This window comes from Caenorhabditis remanei, chromosome III (genome assembly GCF_010183535.1).
Source record: "Caenorhabditis remanei strain PX506 chromosome III, whole genome shotgun sequence".
NCBI classification, from domain to species: Eukaryota; Metazoa; Nematoda; class Chromadorea; order Rhabditida; family Rhabditidae; genus Caenorhabditis; species Caenorhabditis remanei.
This window is the reverse complement of record NC_071330.1, coordinates 1,239,422-1,265,550: the sequence shown is the minus strand read 5'-3', so window position 1 is coordinate 1,265,550 and position 26,129 is coordinate 1,239,422. Positions and strand designations below refer to the sequence as shown.

At 38.7% G+C, this 26,129-nt stretch overlaps 2 protein-coding genes across 2 annotated transcripts; one reads left to right on the top strand and one right to left on the bottom strand.

The window, feature by feature from the left end:
• Positions 1–7,158: 7,158 nt before the first annotated feature.
• On the top strand, positions 7,159–10,418 carry GCK72_008382 (uncharacterized protein; the record flags this gene model as incomplete). Its single annotated transcript, XM_053726794.1, has 8 exons — positions 7,159–7,209; positions 7,643–7,743; positions 8,077–8,195; positions 8,250–8,404; positions 8,456–8,595; positions 9,567–10,016; positions 10,226–10,322; positions 10,374–10,418. 8 exons carry the CDS (start codon positions 7,159–7,161, stop codon positions 10,416–10,418), a joined length of 1,158 nt encoding a protein of 385 aa, XP_053586371.1.
• Positions 10,419–10,647: 229 nt separating this feature from the next.
• Positions 10,648–26,121, bottom strand: GCK72_008381 (uncharacterized protein; the record flags this gene model as incomplete). Its single annotated transcript, XM_053726793.1, has 12 exons — positions 10,648–10,700; positions 10,753–10,888; positions 12,605–13,258; positions 15,736–16,803; positions 18,643–18,945; positions 18,995–19,078; positions 20,508–21,113; positions 22,528–22,806; positions 23,398–23,517; positions 23,980–24,504; positions 25,399–25,674; positions 26,080–26,121. 12 exons carry the CDS (start codon positions 26,119–26,121, stop codon positions 10,648–10,650), a joined length of 4,146 nt encoding a protein of 1,381 aa, XP_053586370.1.
• Between the last annotated feature and the right edge of the window lie 8 nt (positions 26,122–26,129).

Here is a 26,129-nt window from a genome sequence, read left to right as displayed (position 1 = left end):
CGGGTAACATGTTTAAAACTCAATATTATGTCCCGCGAAACATTTACGACTAGATATTAGTAGATCACTGACCTACAACTCGGGGAGATCTACATTTTGGTATGATTTTCAGCTCATAACATTGCGTTTCAAAGGAGTTACGCGCTCGGCTCTGTGTACTTATAAGTCTATCTTTATTAGGTCAAGCTCCGACTAAAAACTTGTGTTTTCTTCTTCTAGATTCCAAAAAATGCCCTCCCCTTTCATCTCTTTCTAAAACAGCTTTGCCCATAAATCAAATGAAGGGCAACAACACAACACATATGCAAAACGCTTTCTCCTCCTCCTCCCCTACATCCCCTTTCACTATTCAAAAAAGAAGAAGAAGTTGCCAAAAGATAAATATCTCCAAACACACTTTCTCATCCTTCCCGTGTTAACTCAACTAGTTCTTCTTCTCACTTACACTTACTCCATCCCCCCCCTTTCACACAAAAAATGAAAAGAAAAACGGATAAATAAACAAATAATAGTAGGAAGGGATCGTCCACAGCAGCTCTCATGTTTCTAGTTTGTAAATATCAGAGAGAGAGGCTGGCGCGCCTTTGACTCGTTTTTCAAATTCCTTGCTAGCAGATAGGCTGTTCAAAAGTTGTGACTGGCTGGCGTGCCTTTCACGCGTTTTTGAAACATCTTATACTTGAACTACTTATTGATAGCTTTAGAAAGAGACTGGCGCACCTTCGGCGCGTTTTCAGTTTTTTGTAGAAGCATGAGCTGAAGTTGTCATATAGGCTCTTTGGTTCTCAGCTGGCGCGCCTTGGACGCGTTTTTGAAACTTGTGGTTGATAGAAGCGTAACATTTACCTGTGTACTTAATGCCTTTCATCCATTTTATTTCTCCATTGTGTCTGGCGTGCTACCGGCGCGTTTTACTGGTTGAAACTTTCTTATTTTTTAAAACATTTTGAACCTCTACTGGTGTGCCGTTGGCGCGTTTTTCAGATTTTTGAAAGTCCAGTTTTTGAACAGAGTCTGGGGTGTCTTTGACGCGTTTTCAGAAATTCATCTTTTCCATATCAAGGGTTGAAAAATTCAAGTTTAAAATTTATTTGAATTTTTTGAATTTCAAATTTTCGACTCTCATTCAGAATTAGAGAAAATTCTGGAAAATCATCAAAAATGTTCACATTTTCGCTAAAAAATTGAAAAAATGTGCAAAAAAAAGGTTTATTTTTTGAAGCCAAAAATCAGTTCGGTAGGGCGCGTTTGCAACGATACTTCTAAATAAGACTTCATTGGAGCGCAATTGCTCATTTATTTTTCTCCTGGCGTTCACTAGAGCGCACTTGCTCACAGTGAGCGCGCTTTCCAAATTTCTAATCTAATTTCACTAGAGCGCGCTTGCTATAATTCTCGTCCCTCCGTTTTCCCATTCAAACCTCGGCACAGTTCTCACAACTGCGCTCCACCGAAATCCCTTGTCTCTATTTCTCTGAGTCTCTCAATTTCGCACACAATTTTCCATTGTTACGGTAGAGCGCGTGCCAATAAGTTGAGGTTCACTAGAGCGCGCTTTCCAAATCTCTAATCTGATTTCACTAGAGCGCACTTGCTATAATTCTCGTCCCCTCCCCCCCCCCCCCCCACTTTTCCCATTCAAAACCGAAAAAACCAGTTTCCACACATTGTCATCAATAGGTAAGAGAGGGGGCTTCTCGTCCTCCCTCCCCTTCTCTTATATCACACTTTCACTTCTTTCGTCTATAATACCCCCAATATTCCAGTCCATTTTCTCTCTATATTTGACCCCTACTCGTTTTCTATTCCCCTTTCACGGTCCATCAAACACTTCAATTATCAGTTGAAAGAAGGGAAACTAGAAACTTGTGATAAAGTGTTCATTGTTTCCAAGTCATATGGTTCCAAACTGTTTGGTTTTCAATTTGTGAGTCTGGCGCACCTTCGGCGCGTTCGGGTCTGCATAGCACTAGAACTTAAATTAGAAAAACTTTCTCCCTTTTTGTGAACTTTCCACATTTGAATTTGGCTTTTTAATGGTTTATTTTTAATGGACACAAAGTAATTTTAGGTCTGGCGTGCCTTGGGCGCGTTTTTGTTTTTTGAAAATCGATTTGTATCGATGTCCAGATGTCCAGTTTTTAAACTATCCGTGGTAACTGGCGCGCCTAGGGCGCGTGTTAAACATTTCCTGACTGTCTGGCGTGCCTTTGCCGCGTTTTCAACAAAAATTTGGACTATATTCAGGAAATTTGAGTTTTACCTGGCGCTCCTTTAGCAAAAGTAATAACTCACTTAACTTTTCTTGAAACGCGTCAAAGGTGCGCCAGAGTCTTCAATTCTGTGAAAATGACCATCATTTTGAGGAGAAGGGTTTCAGAAAACGCGCCGACGACGCGCCAGACTTTTTAATATGGAAGTAGTGAATATAGTTTCAACATGCCTATAGCTTCATTTTTGTGATTCATGACTTTTGGATTTTTCACGTAGATCACGAGATAGAGGAAGGAGACGCAGAGAAGCTAGAGTGTCTCGTTGTCTGCACCCTCTCTGTAGCTTCTAGCGCTTATAACTCGAGAATGGGCGGTGCTATCAAAAAGATGTAAACTGAAGAAATGTGTAGAATTTTATGTAGATCACTTTTGTAGTTAACAAATTTTTGATAGCGCTGCCCGTTCCTGAGATATGAGCGGTAGAAGAAGAGAGAGGATGCAAACACTCTATCACTTGTCTTCTACTGCTCATAACTTAAGAACGGGCGGTTTTATCAAAAAGTTGTCAACTAATGAAATGTGTAAAATTTCATGTAGATTATTTTTGTAATTAACAACTTTTTGATAGCGCCGCCCGTTCTTGAGATATATGCGGTAGAAAAGGAGAGACTTCTACCGCTTGTATCTCAAGAACGGGCGGTGCTATCAAGAAGTTGTCAACTACGAAAATGGAGATTAGTATTTGTGAAACACAATAATATAAAATACAAACAAATTGGCCAAAAAGGAAAAAAATTACAGCATTTTGAAGGTTGACACTTATTTTTTTCAGTTTTTAACATTGTTCAAGACGAAATTTCAAACAATTTTAATATGCCTGGAAACCTGACGTCATAAGGATTCGGAATCCATTTTTAAATTTTGGTTATCATTAAAACTTGTAAAGTTATAGGGCTTTTTGTCAAGTAATAGAACCAGTATAGAGCGCGCAGACAACTAGGCACTCTAACTTCTCTGCGTCTTGCCGCTTCAGCGTTAAGAGCTATAAAAAAGGTATCAACTACAAAAATAAAGATTAGGGTTTGTTCTATAACATATCACAAATTGGAACCCGCTTGACTATTTAGGATCACGAGACAAATTCTCAAAGTTTGGTGATTTTAGAGTAACCCTTACCAACTTTTCTTCTATTACTCAATTCCTATCAACTACCCGACCCCAACAAACAAAGTCACACACACAGTAGTGTGTTCTTCTTTCCCCTCCGAGACTCTTTACCTTGCCAATAATATAAAAAAGATCTCATAGATCTCGTAAGCCACTGATATTTGTTTAAGGGGGAAGCTTCCCTCTCAACTCCTTGAACCTATGTCAACACTTTTTCTCGGGAAATGACTAGGAAGATGAGGAACTGTTCTTCGAGAGGCATCTCTTCAGACACTACTTACTTTTTGGCACCTAACCTTTGGTGTTCCTCTTCTGCAATTGGCTTTAAAAAAGTCTACCGGTTCCTATCCTATTATTGACAAAAAGCGTTGTAACTTTTTTGATATTAATGATACACAAAGTTTTAAAATGAATTCAAAATCCTTGTGACGTCAGCTTTCTAGGCATATTTAGAAAATTTTGAAATTCCGTCTTGAACCATGTTCAAAACTATGTTCAAAACTGAAAAAGAACTGTCAACCTTCAAAATGTTGTAATTTGTTTCTTTGCTGGTCTATTTTTTCGACTTTTATATTATTGTGCTTCACTAATCCTGATCTTCATTTTTGTAGTTGACATTTTTTTGATAGCATTGCCCGTTCTAGAGATATAGGCGCTAGAAGTATAAGGGAGTGCACCCTCTCTTTCTTTCTCCTCTTCTACCGCTTATATCTCAGGAACGGGCGGCGCTATCAAAACGTTATTAATTACAAAAATAATCCACATTAAATTTTACACATTTCTTTAGTGAACAACTTTTGGATAGTACCGCCCGTTCTTGAGTTATAAGCGGTAGAAGCCACAGAGAGAACGCAGACAACGAGACACTCTAGCTTCTCTGCGTCTCCTTCCTCATCTCGTTATCTATGTGAGCTATTCAAAAGTTGTCAATTATAAAAAAGAAAATTCGAAACTAGAAAGTCTGGCGCATCGTCGGCGCGTTTTCTGAAACCCTTCCCCTCAAAATGATGGGTCATTTTCATAGAATTGTAGATGTTCTGGTGCACCTTTGACACGTTTTCAGAACAAATCAGGTTATTATAATACTATATTCAATTTGCGCCAAATAAAACCCAAATTTCCTGAATATAATGCGATTTTTGCTGAAAACACGCCAAAGACACGCCAGACAGTTTGGATATCTAGAAATTCAGAAGTCCGTTTATAACGCGCCTAAGGCACGCCAGTTTTGCATAAATAGTTTAAAAACTGGACATCTGGACATCGCGTCAATGGCACGCCAGCCAAGACCAACCAACTTCCCTCAAAACGCGCCCAAGGCACGCCAACCTCACGATTACTTTGCCTAATAGACCATTAAAAAGCCAATTTGAAATGTGGAAAATACACAAAAGGGAAAAGTTTTTCTAATTTAAGTTCTGGGGTTAACTGTGAATGCTTCTTCAAGGTCTTCTGACCGCAAGATTCTTCACGAAGGGTTGTAACAATTGGGGAGGGAGAAGTGGTGGGGGTAGTAAACGGGACTTCTCCAAGAAGCCATCTGTTTTCAGTCGTTTTTTTGTCTCTCTCTCTCTCTCTCGTTTCTTTGCGATTTTTCGACTTTTTAGTATTACACACTTCGATGGCAGTGGCCAGGGACCCCAGGCTTTTCATTTTGATTCGATTTTCATGAATAGTTGAGAGAGAGAGAGTGACCACTTTCTTTTTCCAATCTACTCATTTTTTGATTCGAAAATTTGGCAAAAACGCTCTAAACCCTCATTCGTTTAGTGACTTTTAATATTTGTATGTTTAGTCTGAAACGCGCCGACGGCACGCCAGACTTTCTCCTTTGAAGTTTAGAGTGTAGTTCTTTATTTTTGTAGGTGACTACAATTTGATACTTCTCACTGCTAGAGTGAAGAGACGCAGAAAATCTAGAGTGTCTCGTTGTCTGCGCTCTCTCTCTCTGTAGCTTCTTCTAGTGTTTATATCTCAAGAACGGGCGGTGCTATCAAAAAGTTGTCCACTAAAGAAATGTGTAAAATTGTACGGTCTACATTTTTATAGTAAATAACTTTTTGATAGCGCCGCCCGTTCTTGAGATATAAGCGGTAGAAGTTAAGTGAGCGAGAGGGAGAGCGCGCAGACAACGAGACACTCTAGCTTTTCTGCGTCTTTCAGTCTTTCAACTTGTAGCGCTTATAACTCAAAAACAGGCGGAGCTATCAAAAAGTTGTCAACTACAAAAATGGAAAAGGAAATTTGAGAAACACAATAATATAAAATTCATACAGACTTTTGAAAATAGACAGGTTTTTTTCTTACTATTAGTTTTCAACATAGTTCAAGACGGAATTTCAAAACATTTTTGATATGTCAGGAAAGCTCTCTCCAGCTGATTTTTCAAATCCAGTCAGGTTATTCATTTCCATCATTTTTTCTTAGGATTTCTCCAGAATTCTCTATTTCCTAATTCCCAGATGAGTAATATGCTTGTAAACAACAACAGAACAACATGATCTCTAATCATTCAGTGGTTTCCTGTTGTAACTCCGCCCACTACTATTTTTTCTAGCTGTCTATTTCTCCATCTCTTCTTCTCTCTCATTGTGTTGTTTTCTGTCATTCTTTCAGTCATTCATTCATAGTTCCGGTCATTTTGAGACAGCGTGGTCCGGTGTCATATACTGTCGGATATTTCTATTTATATTAAAATAATCTGGCTAAAATTTGGCGTTTTAACCATTTTGTCAACTTCCGATAGCAATGAGATACAGCAGCTACAGATTTTTCTATTAACTTACGTTCCAACGCTTGTATTTCAAAATTAACAAAAGATACAAAAACTTAGTTAACTACAAAAATGATGTGCATAAAATTCTGCACATTTTGTTATTTGGCATCTTTTTGATAAAACCGCCCGTTCTTAAGTTATGAGCAGTAGAAGACAAGTGATAGAGTGTTTGCATCCTCTCTCTTCTTCTACCGCTCATATCTCAGGAACGGGCAGCGCTATCAAAAATTTGTTAACTACAAAAGTGATCTACATAAAATTCTACACATTTCTTCAGTTTACATCTTTTTGATAGCACCGCCCATTCTCGAGTTATAAGCGTTAGAAGCTAGAGAGAGGGCGCAGACAACGAGACACTCTAGCTTCTCTGCGTCTCTTTCCTCTATCTCGTTATCTATGAGAGCTATTCGAAAGTTGTCAATTAAGCTATAGGCATGTTGAGACTATATGCAAAACTTCAAAATTAGAAAGTCTGGGGTGTCGGGGGCGCGTTTTTCATTTTCTCATCAAGCCCCACAACACGCTGAAATTCTGTTTGTTATTCTTTTTTTTCTCCTTCTTTTTTCTCTATTTCTCAATTCCTTCTCATTTTTCATTGGGGGGTTCATGAGGTTTAGTCTGAAAAAAAGAAGAAAAAAAAATGAAAACAAGATTTGTTATGCAGTAGAAATAGAAAAAAACCAGCTGTTTTTTTCAATTTTGTTTTTTTTTTTCTCTTTTTTTCAGAAGTAGGGATTCTGGATTCTGAATCTTTTCTTCTATCCGTGGCCTAGAATCCCTACCCCCGAAAAAGTTAGGCCATGACAAAGAGCCCCCCATTGAAATTTGATATTCCATTTCACTACTTTTTCTTTTTTTTCTTCTCTTTTTTTCTCTATTTTCCAGAAATTTCTATATGTAAATTGGTGCTAATCATGAGTCATTCTCCCTTTTCCTCTTTTTTTTCGTTTTCGAATTACAATTTTTATTTTTCCAGAAAAACCGTCTCCAAATGATGCCAAAATGATAGCGGAGCCGGAATTGGTTCATCTTCCGAATGAAATTCTGTTGCAGGTACAGTAGGGGGGTACTGTAGGTTAGGAAGGGTACTGTAGCTACCATAGGGTATACTGTAGTTACCATAGGGTATACTGTAGCTACCTTAGGGTGTACTGTAGGTACATTATGGTATACTGTAGGTACCTTAGGGTATACTGTAGGTACATTATGGTATACTGTAGGTACCTTAGGGTATACTGTTGGTACCTTAGGGTATACTGTACGTTCAGATGTCTAGGAGTACTGTAGATATAAAGTACGGTAGTATTGTACATCATATTGCAACTGGATTACTGTAGTTATTCTAGTATACTGTAGCCGATGTGAGGCTACGGTAGTTAGGGTACTGTAGTTACAATCCATATACTGTGGGTTACCGTCGCAACGCTTCCTTGAAGTTATGGGGGTACTGTAATTCCTCAAGACTAATGTATCTCTTTCTTTCCAGGTATTCCGCCGCTTGCCACGTCATGACATCTTCTTCGGTGTCGCCCATGTGAATACTCGCTTCAGAAGCTTGGTGCACAACAATTTGAAAACTGTCAGATTGTGAGTGATTATACGAGAGACGCAGAGAAGTGAGAATGTATCGTTGTCTGCGTCCTCTCTCTCTCTCTCTCTCTCTCTCTTTAGCTTCTAACGTTTATATCTCAAGAACGGGCGGCGCTATCAAAAAGTTGTCAACTACAAAAATGTAGATCATAAAATTTTACACATTTTGTTTGTTAGCAACTTTTTCATAACATCACCCATCCTTCAGATATAAACGATAGAAGTTCGTAGAGTTTCCCCTTTTATATCTCTCTATCCTCAAGAGCTATCAAAAAGTGGTCAACTACAAAAACGTAGATCAAAACATTTTCTACAATTCTGATTTTCCAGATTCGACGCCCACTGCCACGTGAACATCGTTGACAACCGTCCACTCACGAAGTATCGAGAGGATGGCACTGATCCGATTATCACCTACAGTTTCACACTTTTTGATCGTCGGGGGCCAGGTAGGTCAAATAAATCAAGGAGAAAGCAAATGCGCTCTACGGATAACTCTTCAGAATTCACTCAAAAACGTCGTCTATGTCTCCGAGGAAACGATACACGATACAAGGAGCTCCACGTATCTCATTTCAATGATTCCACGATGCAAGCTCAATTCGAACGAGCTGGAAATGGACATGACATCACAGTCTCCCCGACCACTGCACAGACGGTAAGGGGACATTCGGACACACAGACACACAGACAAACATAACAATTTCAGCTCTTATCCTACATGAACCTCCAAGCGATCCGTATCCAAGTCCGCAAGCAGTGCAAACCAGAGTCGATACGGATTGAGGACGACTTCTTTGCGGATTCGTTGAAGTTTTTGGAGGAAAAGTGTTGTCGAGTGGAGATCAAGTGAGTTTGGAGTAGAGAGACGCAGAGAAGATAGAGCGTCTGGTTGTCTGCGTTTCTCATCTCGCAGTTTGAAGGTTTAACTTTGACAACGCATATCTCAAGAATGAGCGGAGCTACCAAAAAGTTGCCAACTACAAAAATGTAGAGCGTAACATTTTACATATTTTGTTAGTTGACCACTTTTTGATAACACCGCCCGTTTTTAAGTTATGGAGGCTGGAAATGAAGACGCAGAGAAGCTGGACAGTCTCGTTGTCTGCGCTCTCTCTCCCAACCTTAAGCGCTTGCATCTCAAGAACTGGTAATGCTATCAAAAAGTTGTTAACTGCAAAAATGTAGAACATAAAATTCTGCACATTTTATTAATTAACAAAATTTTGAAAACACCGCCCGTTCTGGAGATACAATCGCTTGAAGTTGAGAAGGAGGACGCAGACAACGAGGCACTCTAGTCTCTCTGCGTCTTCTTCTCTCTAAGCAGCAGTGCTACAAAAATGTTTTTAACTAACAAAATGATCTACATGTCATTTTGTACATATTCATAAAAGTTAAATTTTAGTAGCTCAAATAGCTGGGGAGATAAAGATGCTCAAAATTTGCCCACTTTTCTAGGCACTGACTTCAACTAGTTACTTTAAATCGTTTATATCTCAAAATCTAGTGAGAATCATAAAACGTTGTTAACTAATAAAATGATCTACATAAAATTTCACACAGTTTTGTTGTTGTCAGCTTTTTGATATCTCTTAACACTGAAGCCGTGAGACGCAGAGAAGTTAGAGTGTCTCATTGTCTGCGCTCTCCCTCCCAACTTCAAGCCCTTGTATCTCAAGAACGAAAAATGCTATCAAAAAGTTGTCAATTAATAAAATGTGTGAAATTTCACGCTCTACATTTTCTTAGTTAACAACTTTTCTCTATCTATCTCCTACCAAAAGATACACCTCTCTCAACCCTCTCTTCACTTCCAGATCCCTTCTCCTCTGCTCGAAAAACCCTCTCTTCTCATGGCAACTCGGTCAGAAGTCTCTCTTGAAGCTCTCCAATCTCGAAGGCCTTCAGAATCTCATCCTCGAGAATATGACGACGTTCGACCCGAACTTTCTGAAGCTCCCCACCAAGAACCTGGCGAGTCTCCAATTCCGTCTGGACCCCCGCCACCGTATGGAATTCGATCAAATGACGTCATCCCCAATAACCGGAGATATTCTGAAGACACTTTCCAACTCATCCGTCGCCCGTCTCGACTTCTCAGCCTACGCCGAGGTCTCTCAAATTGTCAGTATGATTTCAGCAGTCGATATGTGCTGCTTCATCGAGAACTGGCATTTCTCTCCGAAGCCATGGCTCATCAAAGGGATCTCCTTTAACTCGACAGTCACGATTGATGACTTTAGAGTTGCTGTTCATCAATTTCTTCCGTAAGTTAACCATTCAAAAAAGAAAAAAAATTATAAAAATATTGGGCCGAACCGGGGATTGAACCCGGGACCTCTCGCACCCAAAGCGAGAATCATACCACTAGACCATTCGGCCGGTCGAAAGAACAAGGGAGTGGAGGGCGTAGATAAGCGCGCGCTTTCCCCCCGGTGGCAGCAGCATTCTTTCTCAATTTTCAACTTTTTTTCAGAAAAACCTTCGCCACGCCCATTCCCTATTGCCGCTTCCAGACCCGTCATCGAAAATCGATGGATATCGTTTTGGAATTCGCTTGTTATGGGAATGGAGTGAGTTTTCGTGTTATGGGGGAAAAAAATTAATGAAACTAAAATTTCCAGACCGCTACTCAATGGATCATCCGTACCGGTCATCTCACCTATTAAAATCGTTTTTCAGTCCCAATAAACGGGTTTTTTTCCTAACCGTCTTTATATTACGAGGAAAATGCGCTCCATTGAGCACAGTGTCAATGGAGCGTGTTTACAACAAAATTCACAGGACATAAGCTATTTTAGCTTTTTCAACCGGGCGCGGGAAACAAAGAAACAGTCAAGTAAAATGGTATCATGAGAAAGAGAAAAATGCAGAAAAAAAAACAAAAATTTAACAGATTTAGAGATGTGGAGATTCGTGGCGTGGCGGTTGAATTGTGGGGTCTGATGGCTCTGAAACTTAAAAATTGAAATTTTGGAAGCTCCGCCCCCATTTTCTAGCTACCTGTGGATCCAAAAACTGAGTTTATGCGACTCAACAGGTTCAATTGATTCCATGGATTTGTGATTGGAGGTGGAATGGGATTCTGGAGAGGAGTCGAGAAAAGTGGAGAGGAATTGACACGTGGAACAGGGGAGATCTGGAAAAGTTTTGGGATAGCTTTCGAAAAAAAAAAGTTTAAAAAATTTTGGAAATTTCTGCTGAAATTTTCACAAATTAAGTAACAAAATGGTTATTTTTCGAAATACTTATAGTTTTCATACAAATTCAAAGGTTTTTGACTCCGAAATGCTCATTTTTTCAGACAGTTTTCTTGACTTTCTTTTTTCGATTTTATCGGTTTAAACTTTTCGAAAAAAAAACTTTTTTCGAGGATCGAGGATATTGAATTCGAAAAAATTGAATTCAAGATCCAGAATGTAGATTCCAAAACCGGGAACCCAAGTTCCGGGATTTTGCATTCAATACCAAAAATTAAAGTTCGGAATCCGAGAATTCAGGTTCCAAAAATCAGAATTCAAGATTCCAGCAATCATAATCTGAATCTAGAAACTAGAATTCAAAACGCATAATCCAGAATTTAGATTTCTGCATCCAGACTGCGGAATTCAAAATCTGGGATCTGGGTTTCTGAATTCAGAACCTCTGAATCCAGTATTTGAAGTCCAGAATCCAGAATCTAGAACTCAGAATTCTAAATTCAGAAGTCAGAACCCGGATTCAAAATCAAAATCCCAAAATATAAAATCCTAAATTTTAAATTCAAAATCTAGAATTCAAAATCTGGAACACAGGTTTCTGAATCCGAAAATCTGACTCTGCCAATTCAGAATCCGGATTTCCGAATCTGAGTTTCTGAATCAATAATTTAAAAAATTCAAATCTAGAAATCTGAATTCATAATCTGGAACTTAAAATTCAGGTCTCAGAATGCACAGTCTTAAAATTGGAATTCAGAATCTGAAAACTCCAATTTTCAGCCTCTCCCTTTCACTATTACCAGTCCATCCCTCTTACAACCGCGCTCCACCGCAAACGAGAGAGTATCGGCGATAGACGCAGGGCTTTTTTTCGCGGCAACACAGATTTTCACACTTTTTGACCCTATATTCGCTGTTTTTCAAAAAATAGGGTCAAAAACTGTAAAAATCTGTGTCGGCGCGAGAAATAACTCTGCGTCTCTCCCCGCCGATACTCTCTCGTTTGCGGTGGAGCGCAGTTGTAAGAGGGATAGACTGCAAATCAGAGTTGATTTGCGCGGAAGTGATTTTTTCTAAAACGGAAGTCGGAAGTAAAATTTTGAAAACGGAATTCGGAAGTGAAATTTTGAAAACGGAAGACGGAAGTCGGAAGTGAAAAATGCCCGGAAGTGGGAAGTCGGAAGGCGGAAGTGGTTTAAGTCATAAAGTCGCGAAAATTAGTGGAAATTAGTTTTTAGCTGAAGAAAAGTCTATTTTCTGTCCTTTCAGACAATTTTTCCCTGTATTTCTGCGAAATTTACTTTTCCTAAATTCCACCGATGGAATGACGGAAGTCGGAAGTAAAAACACAAAAACGGAAGTCGGAAGTCGGAAGTAAAATTTTCAAAACAGAAGTCGGAAGCCGGAAGTCGGAAGTGGAAAAATGCCCGGAAGTCGGAAGTAAAATTTTCAAAACGGAAGCCGGAAGTCGGAAGTGGAAAAATGCCCGGAAGTCGGAAGTAAAATTTTCAAAACGGAAGTCGGAAGCCGGAAGTGGAAAAATGCCCGGAAGTCGGAAGTAAAATTTTCAAAACGGAAGTCGGAAGCCGGAAGTCGGAAGTAAAATTTTCAAAACGGAAGTCGGAATTCCGCGCAACTCTGGACTGCAAATATACCTCATTCTCAAAATCCATTCTCATATCCTGTCCGCCTCGTTTTCTTCCCGAAATTCTTCTCATCTCCATCGGACACTCGCTCATATTCTTCTCATGCTCCACACACTTCAACGGTTCGCCTCTCTCCACAAAATCCACGTCAAATGGCAGCTTAACCTCAGTTCCCTCATCCATCTGTTCAGAAGCGACGACTAGAATCTCGATACTTTCAGTTCCAACGACATGCTTCAATATCGAATTCGGAGCACACGATCTTCGTATGAGTTTCGCCTCGTTTCCACCGCGTTTCGTGTCGATACAGAGCAGAGAATCCGGTGAATTCTTATCGATTCCTTCTTTCATTAATCCATCATAAACGAATACTCCCTCGCCTCGTTCCACTTCACTCGGTGTTGATATGAATCCTGTCATCTCCATGATAACTTTTCTTGGAGACACTGGACACGACGTCTTCAGAATCTCATCAGAATCCGATCGAGCCTTTTGAGAGTAACCGGATGCATTGAGATATGGGGATTCCAAGTGGAATGGAGGGATTGTACGCAGAATTTTGACGACTTTCGGCGAGTATTGATTCTGTTGAATCTGATCTTCTTGTTCAAGAGATGGTGGGAGAATTGATGGGTGAGGAGTCGAGTGGCGGATTGGCATTGCCTGGAAATTTGGTATTTTAATGTATTTTTGGGTCCAAACTTGCCAACCGGGCCGAAACGGGCCGACACGGACCGGCGCGTAACTCGCGTCAAACTCAATGTTATGAGCTGAAAAATATACCAAAATGTAGATCTCAACGAGTTCTATGTCTGTGACCTACTACGGGCCGGATGGCTATTCGTTAATGTGCCGCGGGCCGGGCTAGAATGGCTTTTTTGGCCATTTTCGGTACTTTTTCTCGGCCCGCGGCACATTAACGAATAGCCATCCGGCCCGTAGTAGGTCACGGGCATAGAACTCGTCGAGATCTACATTTTGGTATATTTTTCAGCTCATAATATTCATTTTGACGCGAATTACGCGCCGGCCCGTGTCGGCCCATTTCGGCCCGGTTGACAAGTAAAAAATAAAACAGGCAGAGAAGAGCTCTCCGCTCGAAAAACAGACGCTGGACTAGAAACTGAAAGTAAAAAAGTTCGGCCACCAGCACTGACCACTTTTAAGCATACTTGCCAACCGGGCCGAAACGGGCCGACACGGGCCGGCTCGTAACTCGCGTCAAAATGAATATTATGAGCTGAAAAATATACCAAAATGTAGATCTCGACGAGTTCTATATCCGTGACCTACTACGGGCCGGATGGTTATTCGTTAATGTGCCGCGGGCCGGGAAAAAGTGTCAAAAAACGCGAAAATGGCCAAAAAAGCCATTCTAGCCTGACCCGCGGCATATTAACGAATAGACATCCGGCCCGTAGTAAGTCACGGACATAGAACTCGTCGAGATCTACATTTTGGTATATTTTTCAGCTCATAATATTCATTTTGACGCGAATTACGCGCCGGCCCGTGTCGGCCCATTTCGGCCCGGTTGACAAGTAAAAAATAAAACAGGCAGAGAAGAGCTCTCCGCTCGAAAAACAGACGCTGGACTAGAAACTGAAAGTAAAAAAGTTCGGCCACCAGCACTGACCACTTTTAAGCATACTTGCCAACCGGGCCGAAACGGGCCGACACGGGCCGGCTCGTAACTCGCGTCAAAATGAATATTATGAGCTGAAAAATATACCAAAATGTAGATCTCGACGAGTTCTATATCCGTGACCTACTACGGGCCGGATGGTTATTCGTTAATGTGCCGCGGGCCGGGAAAAAGTGTCAAAAAACGCGAAAATGGCCAAAAAAGCCATTCTAGCCTGACCCGCGGCATATTAACGAATAGACATCCGGCCCGTAGTAAGTCACGGACATAGAACTCGTCGAGATCTACATTTTGGTATATTTTTCAGCTCATAATATTCATTTTGACGCGAATTACGCGCCGGTCCGTTTTGGCCCGGTTGACAAGTATGTTTGGGTCCAAACTTTTCGAAAAATGTTGAAAATTAAGTATCTAAAATAGTGATTTTTCGATTTTTCTAGAAATTTTTTCTAATTTTGTACTCAAATACAGGTTTCTGGGGGGTCTTAACTACAGTTTTCTTACAAATTCAATTTTTTTTTGTCCCGAAAAACTCATTTTTCTTGAATTTTTGGCTTTTTCGGTCAAAAAATGTTCGAAAAAATTTTCAAAATCTGAATATTCTGGACGTTTCGAAACCGGTGAAAACAAAATCAAAAAATTTTGGAAATCGAAACATCAGGTATTTTATTGTTCCATTATGAAAAATCCTGGTTTTAAAATGTCTCGGTTTCAAAACGTCTCGTTTTCAAACTGTTCCAGTTTCTAAATGTCTCAATATCTGACTGTAATTCCAGATGTCTGTCTGTGTGTCCGAACGTCTGAAAACTGGAAGAAATTTCAGTTTTTTACAGCAATTTTCAGAATTCTAGACTCGAAATGCCTCCGTTTTAAAATGACTCGACTTCAAAACCTCATATTCTTATCTAGCATTCTGTCTGTGTGTCTGAACATCCACATGTCCAAAAACTGCGCAAAAATGATGATATTGAGCTGAAAATCTAAAAATTCAGGCCTCTATCTGTGTTGTTTGTATGTCCTGATGTCCAAAAACCTGATTTTCAACTGAAATCACAAAAATTCGGTGAAAAACTCAAATTTTGTAGGCAAAACATGTATTTTCAGATTTAAAAAATTAATTTTTTGTCGAAAAACAGGTTTAAAAACTCTAAAAACTGAATTTTCGTTTCCGAAATGAAAATTTCTACTTTTTCCATTGAAAACTCATTATTTTTCATCAAAAATCGCATTTTACATCGATATACGTTATAAAATTCAACGGAAATCTTGTAAATTTATGAAATTTATGCAAAATAGCTGAAAAACTGTATTTTTCATCAGAAAATTGAAATTTTCGGACAATATTTTCCACTTTTTCGTTTTTTATGCTTCAAAAACCCTCTTTCTCTATGCTCCATGATTAAAAAGTCTGGAAATTCGTTGAAAAAAACATTTTCAAGCTAAAAATTTCTGAATTTCCAGACTCCAGATGTCCCTTTTTCTCTTATAATTTTACCTTAATCTTGAATCTTTTCGCCGACGACGACGACGACGACGATCCCTCAGCTCCACTCTCCCCACGTCTTCTCTTCATCCCCGTCTTCTCCTCCGGATCACTTTTCCTTCTCTCCGCCGCCACCCGTCGTCTCTCTTTCTTCAACGGACACTCTCCAAGATTCTTCAGATGACGTGCACACTTCAACGGTATTCTAGATTCCCTCCAGTCGGCGTCAAACGGCAGAGTGATCTCGTGTCCACGTGCGATCTCTTCTGTGGCGATGACGATGAATTTCAGTTGATTTTCAACGTCAACAACGTGTTTTAACGCGGAATTCGGCGCGCACGATCTTCTGACATTCGCTGAAATCCCATTTTTTCGTGTGGAAATGCACAGGACGCCTTCAGAATCTCCAGAATCGCCTATCGCAAGGCCATGATACATAAATATTCCAGCGACACCGCCAGCCTTCCTTTTGACTTCTTCTGGCTTCGACAAGTATCCAGAAACCTCGAGGATGACGTCACCAACCTTCACATCACAGGTCGCCTTCAGAATCTCGTCGTTATCACTGGATCGTTTGGCTTTTCGGTGAAGACGTGCCTCCTTCAGAAGCGATTCAGCGGACGACGTCGTGGAAAGAGAATTCAGAAGACTAGCGACACCTTCAGAGTTTCCTTTGGTCTTCTGGGATTCTGGAGTTTTCTGAACCACCATTCCAGTTCGTCTCTTCTTCTTCTTCTTCTTCTTATCCCCTTTTCGTGACGTTGACGCCTTCAACCCCTTCAGAATCTGTCTCTGAAGTTTGACGGCGGTCGTCTTGTTCATCGGAAGCTTTCTCGGTTGACAAACTTCACAAAGGTAATTCGAGACGTCACTTTTTTCTGTCAGACCCATACATGCCATGTGTTGCCACGTCTTGCATGAATCACACTCGATTGTGTTGCCACACTCGTGCGGCATGCAACAGTGACAACGCATTTCCCATGACGATTCGGCTTCGTCTTCGTCGGATATTTCGTCCGTGTCGTCGTCGGCGGCGGTGGAATCGGCAGATCTGTGGGATGATGATGGTGGTGGGGGAGTCTGGAATGATTAGAGTTGAGAGATTTCGAGATTCTAATTCTAAATCCAAAAAACAGAATCTGGATTCTGGAAACCAGAGTTCAATCCTCAGAATCCAGAATTCAGATTCTTGAGTCCTGAACACTAAATTCAGAATCTTGAATTCATGATCCAGAATTTAGAATTCGAGATTTGGACCCCAGAACTCTGAACCCTGAATCCACTAGAACTCTAGATTGGAGCTCTAGAGGTGCTCCAGATATCGGACTCTGAATCCGTAATCCAGTATTCAGTGTCTAGAACCCGATAGTCTGAATCCGGAATACAAAATCATCATTTTCCTGAAAGAAATCTAAAAAAAAACAGAATCCTGAGTGGATTCTGGAAACCAGAGTTCAATCTTCAGAATCCAGAATCTAAAAATTCAGATTCTTGAGTCCTGAATACTAAATTCAGAATCTAGAATTCGAGATGTAGACCCCTGAACTCTGAACCCTGAAGCCACTGGAGCTCTAGATTGGAGCTCTGGAGCTGCTCTAGATATCGGACTCTGAATTCTGAATTATGAATCTGTAATCCAGTATTCAGTGTCTAGAACCCTATAATCTGAATCTAGGATACAAAATTCTCATTCCTGATTTGTCAAAGTAGAAACCAGAGCACGAAATTCTGAATCCGGTACTCGGAATCCTCACTCCAAAATTCTGAATTTTGAACCTAGAATTCAGGATCTAGAATAGAAAATCCAGAATCCAGATGCTTGAACTCAAATTTTGAAAAAAAAAACACCTGAATTCTGCGTCCTGACTCCAGAATCTGAAAGTAAGCATGTGAGCTAGAATCATTAATTCAGAATCCGGAATCATAATTTATTATCGTGGAATTTCGAATATTTTCTTATGGATTCTGATTGAATTCACTCCAACTAATTTTTAAATTCTGAAATTCAAAAGTTGGTGTAAATTCAACAATCGTAAGAAAGCATTCCAGATTCTAAATTCCACGATAACAAATTCTGAGTGCGGATTCAGAGTTGATTATTATGGCTCTGACTTTCAGATTCTGGAGTCAGGACGCAGAATTCAGGTTTTTTTTTTTCAAAATTTGAGTTCAAGCATATAGATTCTGGATTTTCTATTCTAGATCCTGAATTCTAGGTTCAAGATTCAGAGCAATGATGTGAGAGATTCAGAATTTGGTGCTCTGGTTTCTACTTGGACAATTCAGGAATGAGAATTTTGTATCCTGGATTCAGATTATAGCAGACTTGCAAAATTCCGGGCCGGCCCGCCGACCCGGCCCGGCCCGGTCGGCCCGGATTTGAATTTTTGAACTTTTTTCACTACAATTTTTTGTCCAAAAATTTATTTTCTGAAAATTGTTCATATTTTTCCTCAAGTATATTTTTCAAAACCCTTCGAAACCTACAAAAAATTGTTTTTAAGAAATATTTTTCAAAAAAAATCGGGAAATTTTCGAAAAAAAAATTTGAATTTTTTTCAGTACTGAACTTCCGGGCCCACCGGGCCGGGCCGGGCCGGGCCCTAGAAATTTTCATACCGGCCCGGCCCGGCCCGTTGAAAGTCTGGATTATAGGGTTCTAGACTCTGAATACTGGATTACGGATTCGGATTTCAGAATTCTGAGTCCGATATCTGGAGCCGCTCCAGAGCTCCAATCTAGAGCTCCAGTGGCTTCAGGATTCAGAGTTCTGGGATCTATGTCTCGAATTCTAGATTCTTCTTTTGGTATTCAGGGCTCAAGAATCTGTATTCTGGATTCTGTGTCTTGGATTTCAGTTTTAAGATTCAGTATTCCGAATCTTTAATTCCAGACTTCCAGCTACCCTATAAGCTGTACCTCTGCAATATCATTCGATTCAAAATCTCCATTTTTAGTTTCTTCAGTCGCGATTTCATCTGAAATCGTGGGAATATCGGATGGCGCTACGAGAATGGGAATTGTTGAGACTTCAGATGGAGTTGCAGATGATGTTGGAGCTTCAGAAGCATCAGAAGACGTCGGAATATCAGATGGAACAGATGGAAGTGAGAGTTTCGTAAAATCAGATGACGTTGGGGATTCAGAATCCATTGTCAAGACGTCTCCAGGTCTAGGATCATTTGGAGGGCTTTCTGGAGCAAGATTTTCAATGTCAATTGGCTGAAAATGTTCAAAATTCGTTTAAAAAATCTCTGAAAAATACCCTTACAAGTAGCTTTTCTTTCGATTCTTGCTTGGTGAATGATGTCGATTCGGTTGGTTTTTGTGGAGAAAGAATTGGGATGGGAGGAGTCTGGAAATAAGGGAAATTGATGGGAAAAATTTGCGAAAAACATGTTCAAAAAATTGACATTTCCTCAGTTTTATAGATTTTACGCCGAAAATTTCAGATTTTTCTTCAGAATTACATTTTTTTGAGTTGTTTTTTTTTTGAATTTCAGCAATTTTCAAAAGAAACATGAGGCAAATGTTGAGTTTTTCAGATAGAAATCGGTATAAAAATACACTTTAAAAAAAGTTTTTTTTCTGAAATTCATCACATTTAGGGCAAAATATAAAGAAAGATTCATTATTTTCATTATTTTTTCAATGAAAATTTGAAAAATTCGGGAGTTTCCATATCGAAAAATGGACAATTTTTATGAATTCTACGATGAAATTCTCAAATTATTCGAAAAAATTTCGATTTTTCTGCGAAAATTATTCAAAACAGTCATTTTTCCAACACGTTATGAGATTTTCACAGAAATCTGAGAGTAAAATCTGAAATTTCTTTATAGTTTTGAGATAAAATCAAAAATGAAGTGCTGTTTTTTTTTTCATTTTAACAGTATTTATGCTGAAAATTTCAGATTTATTCTCAAATTTATTATATCTTGGATAAAATGTATATAATAATGTGTTATTTTCATATTTAAAAAAAAAAGGGAAAAATTCAGTAGATTTCAAAGATTTTGTGATGAAATTCTCAAAATTTTTCGAAAAAATTTCGATTTTTGCACTTCTGAAACAATTTTTCTAAGTTTTACAAGAAGTAACCAATGGATTTCTGAAATCTTTCATTTTTATGAAATTCAGGTTATAAATTTCAAATTTTCATTCAGATCTTATAGAATTTCAGCACTACTCAAAAGAAGGTAAATTTTGACTTTTCTAATAGAAATCCGTTTGAGATTATTATTGTTTTTAATTTCTGAAATTTTCTAAAATATTTCAGATTCATTCGAAAATTTACAATTTTTGGGAAAAAAGATTTCGGAATAAAATTCTCAAATTTTTCGAAAAATTGTATTTTTGGATTTCTGAAATTCTAATATTTCATCTGAAACCTCTTCTATGAATTTCTATGAATTTCAGGCTGAAAATTTCACATTTCCACATAGTTGTCAAGGTTCGGCTTCAAAAAATGACCCTTTTTTTGAAATTTTTTCAATTTTTCATCGAAAATGTGACCATTTTTGACTATTTTTCAGAATTTCGCCTAATTCTGACTGATAGTCGAAAATTTGACTTTTTCGCGAAAAAATTTCAAAAAATTTGAAAAAAATTTAACTTTCGCGCTTTGCACGGGCCTTGACAACTATGGTATTTTTGTATTTCTGAAATTCTGAAAAAAAGTTTCATTTCAGTTTTTTCAATAATGTTTCATCTGAAACCTCTTCTATGAAATTCTAAGAACTTCAGGCTGAAAATTTCAGATTTCCAAACTCTTAACCCTATACCTTTTCCGACTCAGACGGCGTCAGATCCTTCAGAATCCCCGACATCGCAGAAGACGTCGGATTCGTCACGGGGAACGAATTTCTTCTACTAAGACGTTGTGGCGGAATTTTGAATGTGGGCTTGGAGCCAGGTGGTGTATCGATAGCTATCTTCTGAAGGTTTTCCAGAAGACGTTCCGAGGATTCAGATGATTCTGGAGTCTCCTCCATTTTACGTTTCGGCGTGGTACCTTCTAACTCAGAATTCCCACATTCCGCCGCACGTCGTTTACATTCTTTTTTCTCCAAATGTCGTTTTCTTTCATTCTCAAAAGAGCACAAATGCATACTATTCTTATGTGTTGCACATTCAATCGGCACTTCCGAGTGTCTCGAATCGAAATCGAATGCTAGAGTGATTTCAGTCCCTTTCTTGAGAACTCTCGTTGGAACCAACACGATTCGAAGCAATTCGGAATCATCTGTGACGTGGTATATCGTGGCATTCGGGAAACACGAACGACGAATGACACGCGCGTCGTCGTTATGGGTCTTTGTGTCGATGCAAATGAGTTTTTGTGTCTTATCCAGCCCTCCGTAGATCAGGGTTCCGTCGCCGGGGACTCTCTGAAAGAATGGGAATGAAATTTGGAATTGAATAATAGGAAACGTTGGGAAAAGACGAAAATAACCATAGTTGTCAAGACCCGGCCCGGGCAAATTGGCGCGAAAGTCAAACTTTTTCAAATTTTTTGAAATTTTTTCGCGAAAAAGTCACATTTTCGACTATCATTCAGAATTAGAAGAAATTCTGAAAAATAGTCAAAAATGGTCACATTTTCGATGAAAAAGTGAAAAAATTTCGATGAAAAATTGAAAAAAAGGGTCATTTTTTGAAGCCGGGCCTTGACAACTATGAAAATAACTATTCTTTTGCATAGAAATCCTTTAATATCGACAGCACCAGTTGATAACGGATCGAAACAAACTTTTCGAAAAATTTTGAAAAATTTTCCTCAAATGTTCAAAATCTACTTTCGTCCGCCCCTTCTTACAACTGCGCCCCACCGAAAACGAGAGAGTATCGGGGAGAGACGCAGAGTTTTTTTTTCTCGCGCCGACACAGATTTTCACAGTTTTTGACTTATTTTCGCTATTTTCATACGTTTTTTTTGTAAAATTTTATGAAAAATAGCGAAAAGGGATCGAAAACTGTGAAAACCTGTGTCGGCGCGAGAAACAACTCTGCGTATCTCGCTGATACTCTCTCGTTTGCGGTGGAGCGCATTTGTAAGAGGGCGTGGGCTGCTAATAGAAAAAAAGCAAGAAAATGTTCTAATAGTGACAATTCGGGATTTAGAATATTTTCGGATAGTTTTCGAAAAAAAAAACCGTTCGGAAAATTTTGGAAAATTCTCCTGAAATTTTCAAAAATAAAGTAACAAAAAAAAGTGAATTTTCGATTTTTTTCTAATTTTGTACTCAAAAATAGATTTCTGGGGGGGGGGGGGTCTCTCCTTGAAATACTTACAGTTCTCATACAAATTCAAGATTTTTGCTCCAAAAAACTCATATTTTCACAGGTTTTTTGACTTTTTTTTTTTTTGAATTTTTCAGCTTTTTCGGTCAAAAATTTTCGGAACAATTTTCAGTCCTGATTCAGAAGTCCAGAATCAGTAAATGTGGACACAAAACTTAAAATCAAAATGATGGTTTTGGGATTCAGGAATCCATAATTGGAATTCTGAAATTTGAGATTTAGATATCAGTTGAAAGGATTCTGAATCCCAGAGTTTTGAATTTATAGATTCCGGAATCTGGAATTTCAGATTCAAAAACTAGTTTCATATCTCATGATTCTAGATTCCGAATTCCGGATCTTCAGATGCTCTTTTTCTGGAATTTTAGATTCTAGATTCTAGATTTAGAATTCGTGGTTCTAGATTCAGAATTTTGATTTCCAATATTTCAAAATCAAAATTCCGTTTTTAGCGATTTTAATGGTTAATTATTGCTAGTTTCGTCTTTTTCCGAGACTTACTTTAACTTCATTAGCCATCGAAATGAATCCATTGATTTCTAGAAGAATTCCAGATGGATCGATAGTTTCTGACGTCACCAACGTCTCCAAATCGTCTTTTTTACTGTACATTCGGAATGCGTTATTCAGAGATTTCGGATCGAGTACTAGATTCTTGTGAAGACGTGGAATTGTTTTGAGGTATGTGAGAGCTGTTGAAGAGTAGTGATTCGGACGTTTCTTTGGATTTTGGAATGGTTGAGATGGTGGTTTCCAAGCAATCATTGGTTTGGGAGGGGTCTGGAAAAGGAGGAATTTGGGATTTGGATTAAGAAATTCTGAAATTAAATATTCTGACGTCAAGATTCAGAATCCGGGATTTTTTTTTTGAGTAACTGGATCATAGAATCCTGGATTCAGAACATAGAATCCCGAATCCGCAATCCAGGAATCAGAATCCAAGGCTCCAGAATCCAAAAAACCGAGTTCAGAATTGAAAATCCCAGAATTAGGAAACCCGATTCTAGACATGAGATTTTAGAATCTGAAATCCAGAATCTTAGACCAAAACTCTACATTTCAGAATTCAGAATCGAAAATCTAAAAGTCAGATTCCAGAATCTGTGATTCAAAACGTGGATTTCAAAATTCAGAATCCAGTATTCTTGGCTCCAGAATCCAAAAAGCTTCAGATTTGAAAATATCAAAATTAGGAAACTAGACATCCGATTCTAGAAATCAGATTTTAGGATCTGGCATTCAGGCTTCAGAATTCCTGAATCTAAAAATTTGAAAAACTAGAATCTGAAATTTGAAACCTAAAACTCTACATTTCAGAATTCAGAATCTGGAATTCAGACTACGAAATCCAGAATCTGAAATCGATCATACAGAAAACGGAACACAGAATCCAGAATTCAGAATTTCAGAACCTAATACACTGAATTCAGAATCCAGAATCCACACTTTAGAATTCAGAATTTCAGAATCCAACTCCATGAATTTGGGGTTCTGAATACAAGAATTCAGAAACTGCTCTTCAGAATCTCAAAATCTTGAATTTCATACTCAGAATCCAGAATCCAGGAATTCAAAACCCTAGATTTAGGATCCAGAATCCAATATTTAGAATCCAGAATCTTGGAGTTCGTAACCTCAGATTCAGAATCCAGAATCAGGAATTCAGAATCTAGGATCCAGGAATTCACAACCCTAGATTCAGAATCCAGAATCCAATATTTATAATTCAGAATTTAAGAATACAGAATCCACAGCCTGAAAAACAAGAATCCTCGGTTCAGACTCTGAAAATCTGGATTCTGAACTTTAGAATCCAGGTTTTGGGATCCTGAAGACAAAATCTAGTACGCATAATTCAGATTCTGCTCTTCAGAATTTCAAACATTTTGAATTTCACAATTAGAATCCAAAATCCAAGATTCAGAATCCACAATTTAGAATCCAGAATCCTACCTGTCTCTGTTGTTTCACTAAAGTCTTCGTCATCGTCGTCGTCGCCACCACCACAGCCTCCGACGTCGTCGCCATCTCTCCAGACTCCTCTTCTTCCGTCTTTCGTCTTCTGAATATCTCCTGCACCCTTCTAAACTCTCCAGCCATAAAATATCTCGGATCGGCTCGTTTCTCCGCCAACTCATCCGCAATCTTCTGTCTTTTCTCCTCCTCCATTCTGCGTCTCTTCTCCAATCCACACTCTCTCATATTCTTTTCATGCTTCACACAAGGCAACGGATCCCGCGATTCCAGCCAATCGACGTCGAACGGAAGAGTGATTTCCTCGTCACAGACAATGTGTTGATTCGCTAAAATCAATATTCCAATCGGTTCGTGTCGACTAATAATATGTTTCAGCACACAATTCGGTTTACAAGATCTTCTCGTGTACATCGCATCTTTTTCCTGATTACGATTCAGATTCGTGTCTATCAGAAACAACTTTTTTGATCCGTTTTCTGATGTCGCCGAGACGCCGTCATACTGTAAACGGGATGGTTACTGTAGTCTAAAATTGAAAATTCCAGAAAATGCTTAAAAGTGGTCAGTGCTGGTGGCCGAACTTTTTTACTTTCAGTTTCTAGTCCAGCGTCTGTTTTTCGAGCGGAGAGCTCTTCTCTGCCTGTTTTATTCGAATACTTAAGATTTTTCGAATAAAACTGACTGGCCTAGAAACTCAAACTGCGAAAGTTCGGCCACCAAGACTGAAAAATCGCGTTTTTTTTTGGTTGTTTTTTGAGAGTTTTCAAATATTGTCATTAGAAACCTCCAGATAATTTTACACATTTTTAAAACCAAAATTTCAGACAAAAATCACTAAATACGGGGAAAATAGCATTTTTTATCCCTATAGCTAGAAAAAATGCAGAAATTGAATATTCCCGGGTATCGTCTATTTCATACTTGTCAAGGCCCGGCCCGAAGAGGAAATTGGCGCCAAATTCCAAATTTCAAATTTTTTCGAGTTTTTTTTCGCGAAAAAGTCAAGTCATTCAGAATTAGAAGAAATTCTGCAAAATGAACAAAAATAGTCACATTTTCGATGAAAAATTGAAAAAATTTGAAAAAAAGGGTCATTTTTTGATGCAGGGCCTTGACAAGTGAGGTCAATTCCCTTTTTAAAGTCGAATTTTAATCAAATTTATAAATTCGGTGCAAAATCGACAAAAAACTATAAAAATGAGCGAAGAAATTCAAAACGACGCCCACAAAAGCGCGCTCCAGAAAAAGCGCGCTCCAGAAAAATTGCTAATTTTTGGATATAGGTTAGAAAAAATTGAAGAAAATGCCTTGAAACACGAAAATTTTCCAGTTTTTAGTGATTTTCAATTAAGATTTTCTCGATTTCAAAACTTTCATATCCATCTCCACCCGTACTTTAAAGCATCCTTGTTTCCCATTTTTTGCTGGAAACTCTTCGCTCAACGCCACTTGTCCATTCATTTCCAACACAATCTGTGACTTTTGAATCGGTTCCGCCGCAATCAATCCCACTCGATTCTTCTTTTTCTTCGCCCGACGACGACATCTCGTCTGGAATAGAAGAACGTCGGTATTCGTTGGAATTTGAGTTTTCAGAAGATTATAAGCGGCACTCGAGTACGTATTCTTGTGAGGGAATGAGGTGAATGACGAGATACACGATTGGAGAGTCTGGAAAATTTGGGATTTTGTGAGAATTTCAGCGGTTTTTCTGCATAAAAATCAAGTTTTTCCACAAAAATCAGGAATTTCCCAAGGTTTTCAATGTTAAAATAAAAATTGAGCCTGAAATAGAAAAGTAGCACGAAAAAGGCAGAAAGTGAAGCAAAATATATGGAATTTCTTCATTTTTTCCATTTTTCGAGATCAAAAATCACTTTTGAACTTAAAGATCAGGTTTTTAAAAGAAAAATTCAAAAATCCAGTTGAAAATCTGAAAAACTGAGAAAAATGCTTTTTCGATCAGTTTTAAATTTATAAAAAACGCGATTATCGCTGAAAAATTGACTTTTTATTACAAAATATAGCAAAATTTATAAAAGCGATGTTCCCTCTTCTCGTGTCAACTCCTCCTACCTGCTGGCCAGACATCGGTGGGAGTGGCTGACTGTTGAACATCGGAAATG